Source organism: Diadema setosum, chromosome 6 (assembly GCF_964275005.1).
Source record: "Diadema setosum chromosome 6, eeDiaSeto1, whole genome shotgun sequence".
Classification (NCBI taxonomy): domain Eukaryota; kingdom Metazoa; phylum Echinodermata; class Echinoidea; order Diadematoida; family Diadematidae; genus Diadema; species Diadema setosum.
The window spans coordinates 15,721,917-15,739,705 of record NC_092690.1 but is presented as its reverse complement, the minus strand read 5'-3'; the positions used below and the strand labels follow the sequence as shown (position 1 = coordinate 15,739,705).

General features: G+C 41.7%; 1 protein-coding gene across 1 annotated transcript; it reads right to left on the bottom strand.

The window, feature by feature from the left end:
- Positions 1-436: 436 nt before the first annotated feature.
- Positions 437-16,961, bottom strand: LOC140229974 (thialysine N-epsilon-acetyltransferase-like). Its single transcript, XM_072310171.1, has 5 exons — positions 16,560-16,961; positions 13,530-13,676; positions 12,928-13,107; positions 4,455-4,495; positions 437-3,610 (listed from the first exon to the last, which is right to left on the bottom strand). Exons 1-5 carry the CDS (start codon positions 16,798-16,800, stop codon positions 3,389-3,391), a joined length of 831 nt encoding a protein of 276 aa, XP_072166272.1. The 5' UTR covers positions 16,801-16,961; the 3' UTR covers positions 437-3,388.
- Positions 16,962-17,789: the final 828 nt, after the last annotated feature.

Sequence of the window (17,789 nt, the reverse complement as noted above, 5' to 3'; positions counted from 1 at the left end):
TTCATGCATTCCCACTGCACAAAAAGGCCCGTTAACATAGAAATGTATTTTCATTGTATATTTTACATTGTGTGACCGTAATTATGGAAGAAACCAGGGTGGGAAGGAAGGGGACAAGATTTTCGACGGTCCTACCTCTCATCACGTCTTTGTGCATAAAGATACTTTTCAGCTTGTCACGATAATTACATGTAATTACTACACCATACTACTTTCCGATGGATTACAAGAGGGGATATCATGAATACTGTGTTTGGAATCAGATGGACACATTTTGGGGGTATTGATGAGCAAGCGTAGTAAGATACATCTTTATAAAGTGGACGCACCGGAGACCTCAATATAGAATAGACAATATCAGTCGAGTATTTAATATGATCTAACAGATGAACAAAATAAAGATAAAATATTTACAAGTGTTTGTGAATTACTACGGCTTTATTTTAACACTAATTGTTTGAAAATAGCTTTAAAACTAGACCTATATAAAATTCTACTACTATTGTTACAAACCTGGTTATAATCTTTATTTTCATTGTTACTTTTTTATCATTATTGTTGCTGCATGAGTTGCAATTTTGAAAAGAGGTATCTGCATGAGAGAAACACGAGCATCAGTGCCTATATCAGATGATTAGAGTGACAACATCGGAACACTGAAATACAATAGTTGTGATATTCGAAATTATCACAATGACCATGAATATTATCAACATAACAAATATGACGAGAATGATTATCACTGTGTCAATAATTACAGTCATGAAAATAATTATCATGATAGTGACAAAAGAAAGAGTAGAAAGGAAAGAAGACAAAATCTGAAACTGGTGTTGGAGTCGTTCAAAAGAGGACACAAAGTGGACTGTAATCACAGTAAAAATTCGAGAAGTGGAGACGAAGTTGAGGGCTGAAATTCGACTTCCCCGTGTGAGTCGACTTGACGTCACCACAAGACTCCCGTAGAAAAGCTTGATAATGCCTTGATAAGATGATCGTATTCGTATTTCAACCATTCATGTATGCAAACGTAGTGACGGATTCATCAGTCCAGGTTACGCAAGGATGAAATATGAGGTTTTGCTCCGATTTGCATACATACTCCACTTTATGTTTTACATGGCCCCGTTTTATTACGCTCTTGACAACATTGCAACTTGAAACAATAGTTGTTACGACAGTAGAACAGCCTTGCAACAAACAATCACTCCGTAGCATTAGAGATACCGACAAGGTAACTATAAGTTGATACAGTTATTGCACATGGCAGTAATGGCAAAGCTCTTTTGGAAACAATCGTGTGTCGCTTTGTTCAGTATTTTCCTGTAATATACTATCAAATACAGTTTTGTGTGGGATATTCTATGCTAGAGACACGTAAACATATTCCTTATTAGGATTACATGTATTAGAATTATTAGAATTAGGTTTGATATAAGTTGTGACAAAAGTTTCATGAAGATTCATGACATTCATTTTAACATGATCATACTTGCCCTTAACTGTTTTACCACTGACATTACTGCCCTTGACATTTGAATGCACGTCACTAGTTCGACATCCATTCATCCGACTCATTAAGCCCCGTGATGTAATGTCGGTCTTGTGGGCCTTTTTTGCCTATCACTTACGTGTCAAACTCATGGTCCTTCTTTGCATACTGTCGGACTCAAAGGCCTTGCCTAGTGTCCAGCTCATAGGCTGTATGACTCATTCACCTTTTTCGATGTCGAACTCGTGTGTCGTATGACTCGTGGGTGTCGATCTCGTGGGATGACGCCGACATCTTTATACCCCTGACACTTTTGCTCTTAACACTGTTACCCTTGACATTTTCACCCGTGGCACTTTTCCCGTAATATCTCGCCACTGACGTTTGGTCACAAAGTACATGTATCTACCGAAGTTCTATGCGGTTTTTTTTTTCCTTCTGCGCTCTTACTTGATTATAGAGCGTATAATACCAGCACACTAAAGACTATAAGAATTTTCCATGAACATGTTGGCAGACCAATAAGGTTCGAGAGATAGTCACATCAGTCATACAGTGCAATCCCGTTACAACGAACACGGTTATAACGAAATTTCGTTAAAACGAAGTAAAACTTCTGGTCCCAGAATTATCGCCATTAAAGTCTATGGTACAAAATTCGCGAAGTCTTTTCCGAGCGCCACTGACAAAGAAAAACCAAAGAAATTGGCTCCGTTATAACGAAATACGGATCGCTTCCACAAATATGTAGCGGAACTTGTAAGCATTTGGCGTCTCTACACGGGCGAACGCTTCACATCTCTGTGTGTTCGCTCCGTGTGTCACGCAATTTCCGAGGGGAACTTGCGTTATTTTAATACAATAATCTGAAACAAACACAAACAGAAAAACTGACCAGAAATGAATAATATTTGTTTGTGGAAAATTGAGCAATTCAATAAGGTTCGTTTTAGTGTTCCGAAGTTTCTTTATTACAAAACACATAGATTCTGATACACCTAATTGTCCGTTAGTTCGGAAATGAAATAGGGTTTGTTATTACGAACATTTTGGCGTTATTCCAAAGGTTCGTTATTAATAAGGTCCGTTAATCCGACAAAGAAATGTAGTTCTTATTACTACGGATCGTTAGTCCAAAAATGAAAGGAATTCCAAACATTCATTAATCGGAACATTAAAAACACGTTTCGTTAATCCAAAAGTGGAAAGGGTGAGTCCACTAACAAAACTTAGGAATTGCGAACCTATAATCGTCTTACGATAAGTGAACCTTCGAAATTACTAACCTTTCTCATTTTTTTTTCATTAACGAACCTTCGGAATAACGGACCTTATTTCATTTTTCGGATTAAAAAACCTTCGGAACAAAGAACCTTCGGTATAGTGATCCTTTCTCATTTCTTGATTTACAAACCTTCGGAATGACGCACCTCATTTCATTTCCGATCAACGCAATGCAGTAAAAATTGGAATGTTCATGATACACCAAGATAAAACGGGAAACGTTATGCTAGTGAGAGGCTGTTGCTCCGTCTATTTGCTATACTGTTGACTTGACGGATCATGATGTTTCATAATGTCTTCAGAACTAGCTGATGAATTTTAATAGCTTTGTGGTTGTTATTTTGTTCCTTGACTTACTAGGGAACTAAGTATGACATAGCCGTGTCTTTTCCTCGATCGTACGGGATCACAAACCGTCACTTGTTTTTATTGACCGTGAGCAATCCTATCAACTCTTGCTTGGCATAGTCTTTGTTACAGAAGTCAAAAATTCTTATTCTGGACCTAACATATTGAAGAGAATTATGCCAACACTTTCTTGTTCTAGATTGTTAAACTGTGGCGAATGCGTGCAACGTCACCAGGAAAGACAAATCCCTGGCACGATATCGTTTACAATGAGGATTCAACTTTCAAGCCACGTGAAACACATTTTGACTGAGGATTGGAGTTCTTAATGAATTTCTCGAGGCGGGGCCCTGATCCTGAATACATATGATAGCCGAAATCCTTGGTGAAATTTTGGAAGCCAAGGCGCTCATACCAAGTCTGCAGCGAAGCATTGCTTGCGTCGACGTATCCGCTGACTTGATGACATCCGTGATTGTAAGCAATCTTGTTGGGGAAAATAAAAGGATGGGTAAGACAGTTATATCCCTTGATGTTTACATGTAAATTATACATGGCCATGTATTATTTAAGGGCAAGAATAATATCATGTTCAATATCGGTGCGGGAGGAGGGTGTGGCGGAGGGGGCATCCCCTCACACACGAGGGATCATTTGCATTTTTTTTTTTGATTGAAATTCAACGATTTAGACCAGTCTTCCAATCATGGTGTAATATTTTGAATTTCCTAGATCAAAAAGTAAGCGAATTAAATATTTGACAACCTGAATGACCATCCCATTGTTCTACGTGTGCGTCTTCACTATGTACATTGTAGGATTGACAGTCTCCGGAGATAGACCGAGTAGGGGAAGGGTGTGTATGCCATTTTATTTATGATTCATGTATGAATACACATAAATTGATAGAAGGATAAAAACTAATTAAGATGCAGAATGACCAAAAATATCGTTAATAAGAAAATCAAAATTAACGTTTATGTTTGATTCCGTATTCAGTCAGTGTTATAGTTGTTCTTTCCTACAAGGGAGGTGGAAGTCAGTGTTATAGGTGATCTTTCTTATACCAGGGAGGTGGAACCTCCCTGTTCCTACTAATGGAAACAAGTGCTTGTCATCTGAGCTAAAACGTTACAATCGTTGTCTACTTCGTTTGCTATTAATATCGAAGGTCGACATCCTTTATGATCATCACAGAAAATAATGTTGCAGGTTGCAGGTTGATGCGTGCTGACACATGTCCTATTTAAAAACAATCGACAATAACAAAAAGTTTGCATCCAAAACCCTGAGCTATCTTCTTATGGCGTCTCACATTATTTCGTCCTACCTTAGTTACTTCATGAAGAAGCATTGATCCAATTCCGAGAGCTAATTTCAGCATTTGGGTAAGGAAAATGAGAGAAGGGACAAATATTGAATTAAAATAAATTTCAGTTCTAAAACAATTTGAAATAATCGTAACACAGGATCAGCAAAGACGAAAGCAAGTAATAAGTAAATGAAGGCAATTATATTTACAGCCTCTAGCGTCATGGGTCTCACAAAACCGTGTTCTGTATCTTCCGACTTTATAGTCCATGTCAGTGTAGGCCTACGTGTTTTTATGATTTTTTAACTTGTTATTATTTTTGTCATGGGTGGACACTCTTGCCAGAAGAAAGATTTTCCTGCCTGCTTGCAAGGCATTAAAATGTTGGTGTACGAAACAAAAGCACTAGGGAGCTTTAGATTTTAGACGCGCGGACGTTCAAAGGGAAAAAAAACATGATCTGAGCAACGGCGTAAATCCGTACTGAGGAGTGGGGGGGATGGTCACCATCACCACTCGGATTACAAGCCCATAACCGGACCGGGGGGGGGGGGGGGGGAAGAAGCTTGGTGCCCACCCCCCCCCCCCCACACACACACACACTTTACAGGGACCGGATGTCCCACTCTTTTGCATGAAATATAAAGTGGGAGGAAAGTGGCAGCAAAAATATGAAGACTTGTTGTTCTTGTTGCTTTTTTTTTGTGCTTGTCAGATGACTTTCGGCAGAAAATCAGACCTTAAAAGTATGAAGACACTTTTTTGTTTTTTAAATATCTGTGAGAGGGAGCGGAGCGACCGAACGGGGGGGGGGGGGAGGGTGTGTAGGGGGGGGTATCCCTCTCCCACACGAGGAAGATTTTGCATTTTCAGACCTGAAATTCAGCGATCTGGTGCACACTTTTGGTGAAATTTTTATTTTCTTTTCTTAAAAGAAAAATAATAAAATGAAATATTCACAATATATTAATGAAAGACTAAATCGTGGTATTTCAGCTCTTGCTCCGCCTGTGCGACATCACTGTGAAGGCCTACTAAATAATGGGGCCTATTACCGGCGTAGACAGGATTTGACCTATAGGAGGAGCGGTTATGTGAGGGAGCGAAGCAAACGGGGGGGGGGGTATAAATCTTTTTTGTATTGAAAATTTTGACATTTTACAGTCCAAAAACTGCCGTTTGTAGCTATATTTTCGCTTTGGAAATTAAGGGGGGCACACCGGGTGCAACTGCTGTCAACCACTGGCAGCACCATCAGGAGAATGGCCGCTATTTGATAGCGATTAAATGCGAGCGAGCTTGAAAATTTTGACATTCTACAGTCTAAAAACTGCCGTTTGTCGCTATACTAGTCTTTTTCGCTTTGGAAATTATGGGGGGCCGCGCCGGGCGCAACTGCTGTCAATCACTGGTAGCAACATCAGGAGAATGGCATAGCGGTCAAATGCGAGCGAGCGGAGCGAGCGAGCTTGAAAGTTTTGACATTTTACAGTCCAAAGATTGCCGTTTGTGGCTGTATTTTTTCGCTTTGGAAATTAAGGGGGACACACCGGGCAAAACTGCCGGCAATTACTGGCAGCAACATCAGGAGAATAGCATAACGAATAAATGCGAGCGAGCGAAGCGAGAGAGCTTGAAAATTTTGATATTTTACAGTCCCCCAAACTGTCCTTTGTGGCTGTATTTTTTTTCGCTTGGGAAATAAAGGGGCGCACCGGGCGAAAACTGCTGGCAATTAGGCCTACTGGCAGCAACATCAGGAGAATGACATAATAATTAAAATAATGCGAGCGAGCGAAGCGAGAGAGCTTCAAAATTTTCACATTTTACAGTCCAAAAACTACTGTTCGTAGTTATATTTTTCGCTTTGGAAATTAAGGGGGACCACACCGGGCGCAACTGCTGTCAATCACTGGCAGCAACATCAGGAGAATGGCATATAGCGATTAATGCGAGCGAGCGGAGCGAGCGAGCTTGAAAATTCTGACATTTTAGAGTCTAAAAACTGCCGTTTGTAGCTATACTTTTTCGCTTTAAACATTAAGGGGAGCCGCACCGGGCGCAACTGCTGGCAATCACTGGCAGCAACATCAGGAGAATGGCATAGCGGTTAAATGCGAGCGAGCGGAGCGAGCGAGCTTGAAAATTTTGACATTTTACAGTCCAAAGACTGCCGTTTGTGGCTGTATTTTTCGCTTTGGAAATTAAGGGGGGCGTACCGGGCGCAACTGCTGTCAATTACTGGCAGCAACATCAGGAGAATGGCATAATGATAGCTAATGATTAAATGCGAGCGAGCGAAGCGAGCGAGCTTAAAAATTTTCACATTTTACAGTCCCAAAACTACCGTTCGTAGCTATATTTTTCGCTTTGGAAATTAAGGGGGGCGCATTGGGCGCAACTGCTGTCAATCACTGGCAGCAACATCAGGAGAATGGCATAATGATTGAATGCGAGCGAGCTTCAAAATTTTCACATTTTACAGTCCCAAACTGCCGTTCGTAGCTATATTTTTCGCTTTGGAATTTGAGGGGGGCGCACCGGCCGAAAACTGCTGTCAGTCACTGGCAGCAACATCAGGAGAATGGCATAGCGATTGAATGCGAGCGAGAGGAGCGAGCGAGCTTGAAAAATCTGACATTTTAGAGTCTAAAAATTGCCGTTTGTAGCTATACTTTTTCGCTTTGAACATTAAGGGGAGCCGCACCGGGCGCAACTGCTGGCAATCACTGGCAGCAACATCAGGAGAATGGCATAGCGGTTAAATGCGAGCGAGCGGAGCGAGCGAGCTTGAAAAATTTTGACATTTTACAGTCCAAAGACTGCCGTTTGTCGCTGTATTATTTCACTTTGGAAATAAAGGGGAGCGCACCGGGGGGAAACTGCTGGCAATTACTGGCAGCAACATCAGGAGAATGGCATAATGATTAAATGCGAGCGAGCGAAGCGAGCGAGCTTCAAATTTTTCACATTTTACAGTCCAAAAACTACGGTTCGTAGTTATATTTTTCGCTTTGGAAATTAAGGGGGACCGCACCGGGCGCATCTGCTGTCAATCACTGGCAGCAACATCAGGAGAATGGCATAGCGATTAAATGCGATCGAGCGGAGCGAGCGAGCTTGAAAATTCTGACATTTTAGAGTCTAAAAACTGCCGTTTGTAGCTATACTTTTTCACTTTGAAAATTAAGGGGATCCGCACCCGGCGCAACTGCTGGCAATCACTGGCAGCAACATCAGGAGAATGGCATAGCGGTTAAATGCGAGCGAGCGGAGCGAGCGAGCTTGAAAATTTTAACATTTTACAGTCCAAAGACTGCCGTTTGTGGCTGTATTATTTCACTTTGGAAATAAAGGGGAGCGCACCGGGGGAAAACTGCTGGCAATTACTGGCAGCAACATCAGGAGAATTGCATAATGATTAAAATAATGCGAGCGAGCGAAGCGAGCGAGCTTCAAAATTTTCACATTTTACAGTCCAAAAACTACCGTTCGTAGCTATATTTTTCGCTTTGGAAATTAAGGGGGGTGCACCGGGCGCAACTGCTGTCAATCACTGGCAGCAACATCAGGAGAATGGCATATAGCGATTAATGCGAGCGAGCTTCAAAATTTTCACATTTTACAGTCCCAAAACTGCCGTTCGTAGCTATATTTTTCGCTTTGGAAATCGAGGGGGGCGCACCGGCCGAAAACTGCTGTCAGTCACTGGCAGCAACATCAGGAGAATGGCATTATGGTTGAATGCGAGCGAACGGAGCGAGCGAGCTTTAAAATTTTGATATTTTACACTCCAAAAACTGCCGTTTGTAGCTATATTTTTCGCTTTTGTTTGTCCCACTTTTATGGGAGAACCATCCCCCCCCCCCCCCCATCGACGCCTCTGCATCAACGGCGTAAATCCATACTGAGGAGTGGGGGGGATGGTCACCATCACCACGATTACAAGCCCATAACCGGACCGGCGCAGCCTTTTTTTTTTTTGGGGGGGGGGGGGTGGGGGGGGGAGAAGCTTTGTGCCCCCCTCCCCCCCCCCCCCCCACACACACACACTTTACAGGGATCGGATGCCCCACTCTTTTGCATGAAATATAGAGTGGGAGAAAAGTGGCAGCAACAACATAAAGACTTTTTGTTCTTGTTGCTTTTTTTTTTTTGCTTGTCAGACGACTTTCGGCGGAAAATCAGACCTTAAAAGTATGAAAACATTTTTTTTTTTTGGAAATATCTGTGAGAGGGAGCGGAACGACCGAACGGGGGAAGGGTGTGTATGGGGGGGGGGGGGTATCCCTCTCCCACACGAGGAAGATTTTGCATTTTCAGACCTGAAATTCAGCGATCTGGTGCTCACTTGTGAAAATTTTGTTTTCTTTTCTTTAAAAAAAAACAATAAAATGAAATATTCACAATATATTATTGAATGACAAAATCGTGGTATTTCAGCTCTTGCTGTGCGACATCACTGTGAAGGCCTACTAAATAATGGGGCCTATCATCGGCGTAGACAGGATTTGATCTTAGGAGGAGCGGTTATGTGAGGGAACGAATCAAGCGAGGGGGGAGGGTATGGTAGGGGGTTTCCCCCTCCTACGGTAAAATCTCTTTGCGTTGAAAATTTTGACATTTTTCAGTCCAAAAACTGCCGTTTGTAGCTGTATTCTTCGCTTTGGAAATTAAGGGGGGCACACCAGGCGCAACTGCTGTCAATCACTGGCAGCAACATCAGGAGAATGGCATAGCGATTAAATGCGAGCGAGCGGAGCGAGCGAGCATGAAAATTTTAACATTTTACAGTCTAAAAACTGCCGTTTGTAGCTATACTTTTTCGCTTTGGAAATTAAGGGGGGGGGGCCGCATCAGGCGCAACTGCTGGCAATTACTGGCAGCAACATCAGGAGAATGGCATAGCAGTTTAATGCGAGCGAGCGGGGCGAGCGAGCTTGAAAATTTTGACACTTTACAGTCCAAAGACTGCCGTTTGTGGCTGTATTTTTTCGCTTTGGAAATTATGCGGGCACACCGGGCGAAAACTGCTGGCAATTTATACTGGCAGCAACATCAGGAGAATGGAATAATAATGGAACGCAATCGGGCAGCAACATCAGAATGGCATAACGATTAAATGCGAGCGAGCGAAGCGAGTGAGCTTGAAAATTTTGATATTTTACAGTCCCACATGTCCTTTGTGGCTGTACTAGTATTTTTTTCGCTTTGGAAATTAAGGAGGGGGGGGCGCACCGGGCGAAAACTGCTGGCAATTACTGGCAGCAACATCAGGAGAATGGCATAATGATTAAATGCGAGCGAGCGAAGCGAATGAGCTTGAAAATTTTGACATTTTCCAGTCCCAAAAACTGTCGTTTGTGGCTGTATTTTTTCGCTTTGGAAATTAAGGGGGCGCACCGAGTAAAAACTGTTGGCAATTACTGGCAGAAACATCAGGAGAATGGCATAATGATTAAATGCGAGCGAGCGAAGCGAGCGAGGTTCAAAATTTTGACATTTTGACAGTCCAAAAACTGCCGTTTGTAGCTATATTCTTCGCTTTAGAAATTAAGGGGGCGCACCGGGCGAAAACTGCTGGCAATTTATACTGGCAGCAACATCAGGAGAATGGAATAATAATTAAATGCGAGTGAGCGAAGCGAGCGAGCTTCAAAAATTTGACATTTTACAGTCCCCAAACTGCCGTTTGTAGCTATATTTTTCGCTTTGGAAATTAAGGGGGGCGCACCTGCTCACAATCACTGGCAGCAACATCAGGAGAATGGCATAGCGATTAAATGCGAGCGAGCGGAGCGAGCGAGCTTGAAAATTTTGACATTTTACAGTCTAAAAACTGCCGTTTGTAGGTATACTTTTTCGCTTTGGAAATTAAATTAGGGGGCACACCGAGTGCAACTGCCGGCAATTACTGGCAGCAATATCAGGAGAATGGCATAGCGGTTAAATGCGAGCGAGCGGAGCGAGCGAGCTTGAAAATTTTGACATTTTACAGTCCAAAGACTGCCGTTTGTGGCTGTATTTTTTCGCCTTGGAAATTAAGGGGGCACATCGGGCGCAACTGCCGGCAATTACTGGCAGCAACATCAGGAGAATGGCATACTGATTAAATGCTAGCGAGAGAAGCGAGTGAGCTTGAAAATTCTGACATTTTCCAGTCCTAAAAACTGTCGTTTGTAGCTATATTTTCGCTTTGGAAATTAAGGGGGGCGCACCGGGTGCACCTGCTGTCAATCACTGGCAGCAACATCAGGAGAATGGAAAAGCGGTTAAATGCGAGCGAGCGGAGCGAGCGAGCTTTAAAATTTTAACGTTTCACACTCCAAAAACTGCCGTTTGTAGCTATATATTTCGCTTTTGTTTGTCCCACTTTTATTTGAGAACCATCCCCCCCCCCCATCGACGCCTCTATACATATTAGGTTGCTTTTGTAAAGTGAAAGATCTGCTGCACACTCTTTGATAAATTAGGGAATATACGTCTATGTCAAAAGTGTACAAAGTTTGTCCCTTATCCTGTATAGCGGACCTTTTGCATGTTCATGATTGCAATACAACGATCTGGTGCATAGTTCTGGCGATATTTGGATAATTTTCCATTAAGAAAGTTCGAGATTTGTCCTCATCTCGGGAATTGCTTGGGGGATAAATGATTTGTCTGTCTAAACACTTCCTTTGGGGCGGGGCAAATGCCCCTTTGCCCCCCCCCCCCCCCCATAGATTCTACGTCCCTGATCTTCCCTTGGTATGCCCATAGATGTATCCTGACTGAGTCATCAGTCACTGTCGTTTCTCAGGAATGATTCAGGAAATGGAGGGGATTCAATTATGGCGATAAAGTTGTTGTTATTGTTTGTTTGTATGTTTTCGTACATATTTTGCAGATGGTCCCCAGTTACTCGCGTCATAGCATGTTTACATGTAGACCTATACTATTTGACGTTGTCAACGCCTGAGCCATACCTTACAGTGTATGTCGATGTTACTTTCTTCGCGAGCGAGCGAAGCGAGCGAGCGCTTGAGAAAATTATACATTTTCCTACAAGATAGAATACTGTTCAGCTCTGTTACCTGTCTGAAGGCCGGCGTACAAACGTCATGCTATATGCCAAAATTGATACAATCACATTTCTGCTTCCTCCATTTTTTCCCTTCAAAATTCAGGGGGGGATGATTGTACAGGCCATCCCCCCCTCCTCCATTTCAGGGGGGGATATATCCCCCCCATCCCCCCCGGGATTTACGCCCATGCTCTGCATATGAGGGTGCTTTTGTTAAGTGAAAGATCTGCTGCACACTCTTTGATGAATTAGGGATATATACGTCAATGTCAAAAGTGTACAAAGTTTATCGAAAGGGATCCTGTATAGCGGAGCTTTTGCATGCTTATGATTGCAATACAACGATCTGGTGCATAGTTCTGGGGATATTTGGACAATTTTCCATTAAGAAAGTTCGAGATTTGTCCTCATCTCGGGAATTGCTTGGGGGATAAATGATTTGTCTGCCTAAACACTTCCAAAGGGGCGGGGCAAATTCTCTTTGCCCCCCCCCCCCCCCCCGAGATAGATTTGACGCCCCTGATCTTCCCTGGGAATGCCCATAGATGTATCCTGACTGAGTCACTGTCGTTTCTCAGGAATGATTCAGGAAATGGAGGGGGTTCAATTATGACGAATAGTTTTTGTTATTGTTTGTTTGTTTGTTTGTTTGTTTGTTTGTTTTCGTACATATTTTGCAGATGGTCCCCAGTTACATAGCATAGCATGTTTACATGTAGGCCTATACTATTTGACGTTGTCAACGTCTGAGCCATACCTTACAGTGACTGTATGTCGATGTTACTTTCTTCGCGAGCGAGCGAAGCGAGCGAGCGCTTGAGAAAATTATGTATACATTTTCCTACAAGATAGAATACTGTTCAGCTATGTTACCTGTCTGAAGGCCGGCGTACAAACGTCATGCAATAATTATGTCAAAATTGTTACAATCACATTTCTGCTTCCTCCATTTTTTCCCTGAAAATTCAGGGGGGGATGATTGTACAGGCCATCCCCCCCCTCCTCCATTTCAGGGGGGGATATATCCCCCCCATCCCCCCCGGGATTTACGCCCATGGATCTGAGCGTGCGCAGTAGCGCACGTCAAGTTACTGCGAACGCTCAGACCATGTTTTTTTCCCTTTGAACGTCCGCGCGTCTAAAATCTAAAGCTCCCTACTTTCTTAATATCAACGTCGCCCAGTGCGTAGTCTCTTTTCAATTTGTTGCAATATTGTATCCACGTATATTACACATTCGTGCAGAAAAAAAAAAAAATCTTTCCAGTGCTTAATTATTGGTATTATTTTCTTCTTTTTACATCATTTTGTGCGGCAGTTCAGGCACGATTTTAATCTTATTCTTGATAACATTTGGAAGAAGCACTGTCGTCGATATCATAAGTCGTGCAGGTTAGTAAAGAAGCTGTTTAATTGCGTGGAAAAGTACCTCTGTAATGTGGGTGAACGAACATGTCTTCCCAAATAAGCGAGCGTCCCTTCCAGAGACAGAATGCGTAGCAGTAGACAGCGTAACCAACAATGCAAGATTCGTCGTCTTTCCCGCTAAAGGCTTCTGCAATCGCACATTTGTAGAAAGGATGCTCTCCAAACCCGTCTTCAATCAGTTCTAGTCGTGGATTTAGAAAAAAACGAACATAGAAAGGATCTATATGAATGAATGGCACAATGAGCATGGCTTTTCCATTGCACATGCCCATACATACATACCTTCATTCAACATAATAATCATGTCTGGTCAATGATCTGTTTCTGAATACATTCCTTATTTGCAGACAATAAGCGTATAATTATCATATGACTGGTTATGGAAGACTTTATCAACACATCCAGATTTTATGTGTATCTTCAAAAAGACTGTTATTCATGATAACCACATGCCTCAACCATTTAGTTTGATAGGTTAGCAATAAATCTTGATGGTAAGGAGCTGAAAACACCCCTGTAAGAATCATGAATAACTGGGCGAAAAAAGTCTTATCTAGAGACTTTTTATGGGGTTCGTAAAGCGGGTTACACTCGATGGTTTACCTTCCTCTGTAATTGTAACATGCTCGAGGTAGCCTTCCAGCTCTGCCGAAGCCCGGATGTATTTCAGTAACGTGGCACAATCTGTTGAACAGCAAGGTCTGAGATTGATCTTGGTGGCGTCCTCCGGGTCGAATACAGAGAATTCACCTGTTTGGAAGAAAAAGTAGCATTCAACACTCGCCCAGTACAGCCCTATAGCTGTAGATCTTGAGTTTAATGTACAGAAGCCAGTGCAATACGAATGCTATGCTAATGGACATAAAAACTTCTATAAAAAGAAAAAATTATACATATATATAATAATATATATATATATATATATATATATATATATATATTATATATATACAATTTAGCATTGTTTTGATTTACCATTTTTTCTCCATCTTCCTATCTACCCGAACAACCCCTTTATATCTTTCTTCCCGAATGTTACGTATTGTTTAGTAGCTATACACTCCGGTGAAGATAACAAATTAGCCCATCAATGACAATGAAGACGAACTGACATGCCACAACTCCTTTACCATTACCATTATTCTCTGAAATTGTCATTATCTCTTTCGGAACAAAGCAACTGGCGACAATCTGTTTAATAAATTTTGATTGATATCCTTTCGTCTATGGTTGTATAAAGAGAGGTGTGAAGTAGAAAATGGCACAAGCAGGTCAGATTGAGTCCAACAATTTTTCTGAGAATATTTCAATTTATTCACTGCGGTCAATTTCTTGCAGTTTTGCCAAATACTGCACAGATTCCCATCAACAAATAAACGCTCCAGATTTCAGTATCATATGAGAGTAAAAAGCTACTAAAGCTACTCAAAGCGTCTAACCTGACAGAGTTTGAATAAAGCGCATTTGATTGCAACATTATTTTTGTCGAATGAAGATTTAGAGAAAGATAACGTTTACACTTGAGCTTTTAAGCTGGCTTAGAAGAAATAAGATTCACCGTTCTTGCTTTTCCAGTTCCCACCACTACCTTGTAATCCCCATACCCGTAACTGGGTGGGGGGTAACGAACACCCCCCCCCCCCCACACACACACACACACACACACACTCGTGCTGGCAAGCAGGGTCCACTCAAGCAAGGCAGAAAAAATGAAAATAAAGAGGTGGAAACAATTTTCCAAAGGACCAAATGCAACCGAAAGAGTGAGGATAAAGCTAGATTGAACCCACTCTTTGTCGCTGCTCAAGGTGATAGTCTGTCTCCGAGTGAAAGTAAAAGCGAGATAATTCTTGGCAGCCAGTATGACCATGTTAGGTCCATGGTATGACCTAAACTCAACTATGGCGATAAGCGACGGGGAGGCAAGGTGGGGGGGGGGGGGACATTTCTCTGTATGACTACTTATGGCATTATGGATTTCTTAGACACGCCCACAACACACACACACAAACACATCCTTCCTAACCAAGATTCTGTTGATGACATTATTGTTAATCACTGCTAAAGTATGAATATGATTAAGGAAAAACATAGGAATGCACATTCCCCTAAATTAAGCATAACCTGTATGTTTCCATGTTACTGGTATGACTAACAAGACATTGTTGCAAACTTGATGTACTTTGATTTGGACTCTTAGTTGAATTTACTGTAAAAAAAAAATATGACCTTCTAGACCACCCCCCCCCCCTCCATTGCTTAACTCCCTCTCAAAGGTCTCCTGTTTCTAACGTTGATCCAACCCCTCCCCGTCCATCAAAAAATAAGAAAAAAAAATCCTCATTACAGGCCCGAGTCTTTCTGTCCACTAACAGCGCATGAGACAGTGACTTCAGTAATATGCCACATTGGTTGCAGACGTATAAGTTATATAAAAAATAGTAATAAACAACACGGCCATCGAGCTGGCAGAAGTAACCATTTTGGCATATCACTTATTTGTACTGGTTAAATGATGGTCAAGAGAAAACGACAACGTGAATTAAGTTCAGTAAAGCGATCATATCCGTTTTGTCTCCCGTGACGCTTCAGAAATGAACCTGTACACATCGGGGGAAATTGTTTTGCCATTCATTTGCATTACATTTACCCAAAATAGACTGATTTGATATCCGAAATAAGAATAAAAAAATAATCATTTGCAACTGTCTTTGCTGAACAAACAATGGTCGACTGTGATATGTCATGGCGGGGATTTACCCGCTGAAACTCGTTAACAATTTGGAGCAGTCTAACCTACATCCTCATCTGCATAACAACGTCTGTTAAGAGCTCAACAAAAATAACACAGAACATCTTGTACGAATATTCATCATTACGGTTTCTATTGTGCCATTCTGTCGTTCTCTATTCAACTTCATGCGTTCATGTCATCATAGTTAACACGAATATTATATGCAACTACATCAATTGTATCACTAATCTTAGTCAGTGTTGTCACTGTTGTCATGATACCTCGGGTAATTATTATTCAGTTAGTGCTAGTTATACGTAAGTTACCAATCAAGCGTTATGTTTTGCGACTGTATTGCGTAAAGAACCTATAATGTGCACATGATTTTTGTTGTAAAAGCACATCTTGCTCAGTTTTAATGACTGTGTAGAAAAAATCATAGAGATGATACTATTGTTGTTGCTATTTTGATTTTTAAGGCCCGTGTCATTCAGTTGTGAATATTTACGCCGTGCTAATGATTTGTAGCCTGTAGTCTGTGGTCTTTGTAATCGATAGCTTCGTATTGTGCTAATGATCTGTAGCCTGTAGTCTGTTTTTTTTTTTTCAAACAATATGTTATTTCGATTCCATCATCCATCGTTGATTACAATTCAACATTTAGTTGTGTTGCTTGCTGCGTGACATTTCAAACGTATATCAAAATATTACAGAATAATTCTTAGGACTGTCATTGTGTCAATTTCTGATTACTCTACTATAAAATACACAGCAACTGCTTCACAAATATAGTCATCCCCGCAATAATTATTAGATCAATTTTTGTAATCGATAGCTCGTATTGTGCTAATGATCTGTAGCCTTATTTCGTCATGGTTCCTAACTGGGGTAAAACTTACCAGAAGTCAAACTGGATGAGGCTGAAATCTGTGGATCCCACGGTTTTTCTTCCTGCGGATTATTACTTGTCATAATGAGCCTCTTCATCTTCTGTCGCCTTAATAATTGCTCTCCGGCAGCAGGTTTATGGTACTGGTGGAGCGGCTGATGCTGCGTAGTACCCAGTAAGATCGGGGTCCAGGAGTGACTAAAGCCTTGCAGTATAGAGCTCACTTGACGCGATATTTGTCTGCACAACATCTTCTTCAAGGTCTCCTTCAAAGATTCACAACGAGATATCTCGAACGTTATTTAAAGTGAACAGCCCTTCAGTGTTGGTTGAAGCATGAGCAGGGGCACATGAGCACATGTTACATGAAAACCTAAGTTTTTTTCATCACATTCCACTTGGCTAAGCTACTTCTCTATGGCCGGGAGATCCTCGTAAGATTCCCAACAACAGAAAACCCGAGACGCTGCAAAGCATTTTATCGGCAAGAGATGAACGTGTTATGGATGCTTGAATGCTTCCAAGACCACCAGTTCTTTACACGCAGAGGCAAATTCTATGCAAATCAGCACGCTGTAACTGCTGCTCAGGTCGAGTGCTAGCAGCAAAGAAAAGAAAAGCATATTGTAAAGGAATCCTCTTTTGCTGATCAACAAAATGCTCTTGCGACGTCCACTTGAAAGGATCTATACCGTGCTTCTCGGTAATCCTGGTATGGATTAGCGATATAATGCAAATCCTACACACTCTAACAGTATTCTTCCCTATTAAATTTGGGAAGGCCGACTATAGCGAACTGAAGTGAAAGTCGTTGTGAATGTTATCATAATTTTCACAGTGATTGCAAGGTTAACGGAACCCAGTATGATTGCTTCTGCACAGTCAGTTTAGGAAGCGTGTCGTTACTTCCCGTGTAAATCGGCACCATATTGGGACTCTCAATACTCAATCAGGATTTTTTTTTTTTTCGATACTCTGTATACCAAGAAATGCATACTTAATTATTCCCATCGAACGAGAGGGTTGCGAAGGGAGCCAGCAAGTAAGACGGCCGGTTCTGTGCCATTTTTCTTTTCTTTTCTTTTTCTTTTTTTCGTCCGCTAAAATTCACACCGCAGAGACGTAGGCCCTATACTGAAGTACACTCACCTCGTTATACACAAGATTTTTTTTTTGTTCCCTCGCATGGGAAGGGTCGGGGACAGCCCCTTACATACCCTCCTCTCGCTATATCAACCTC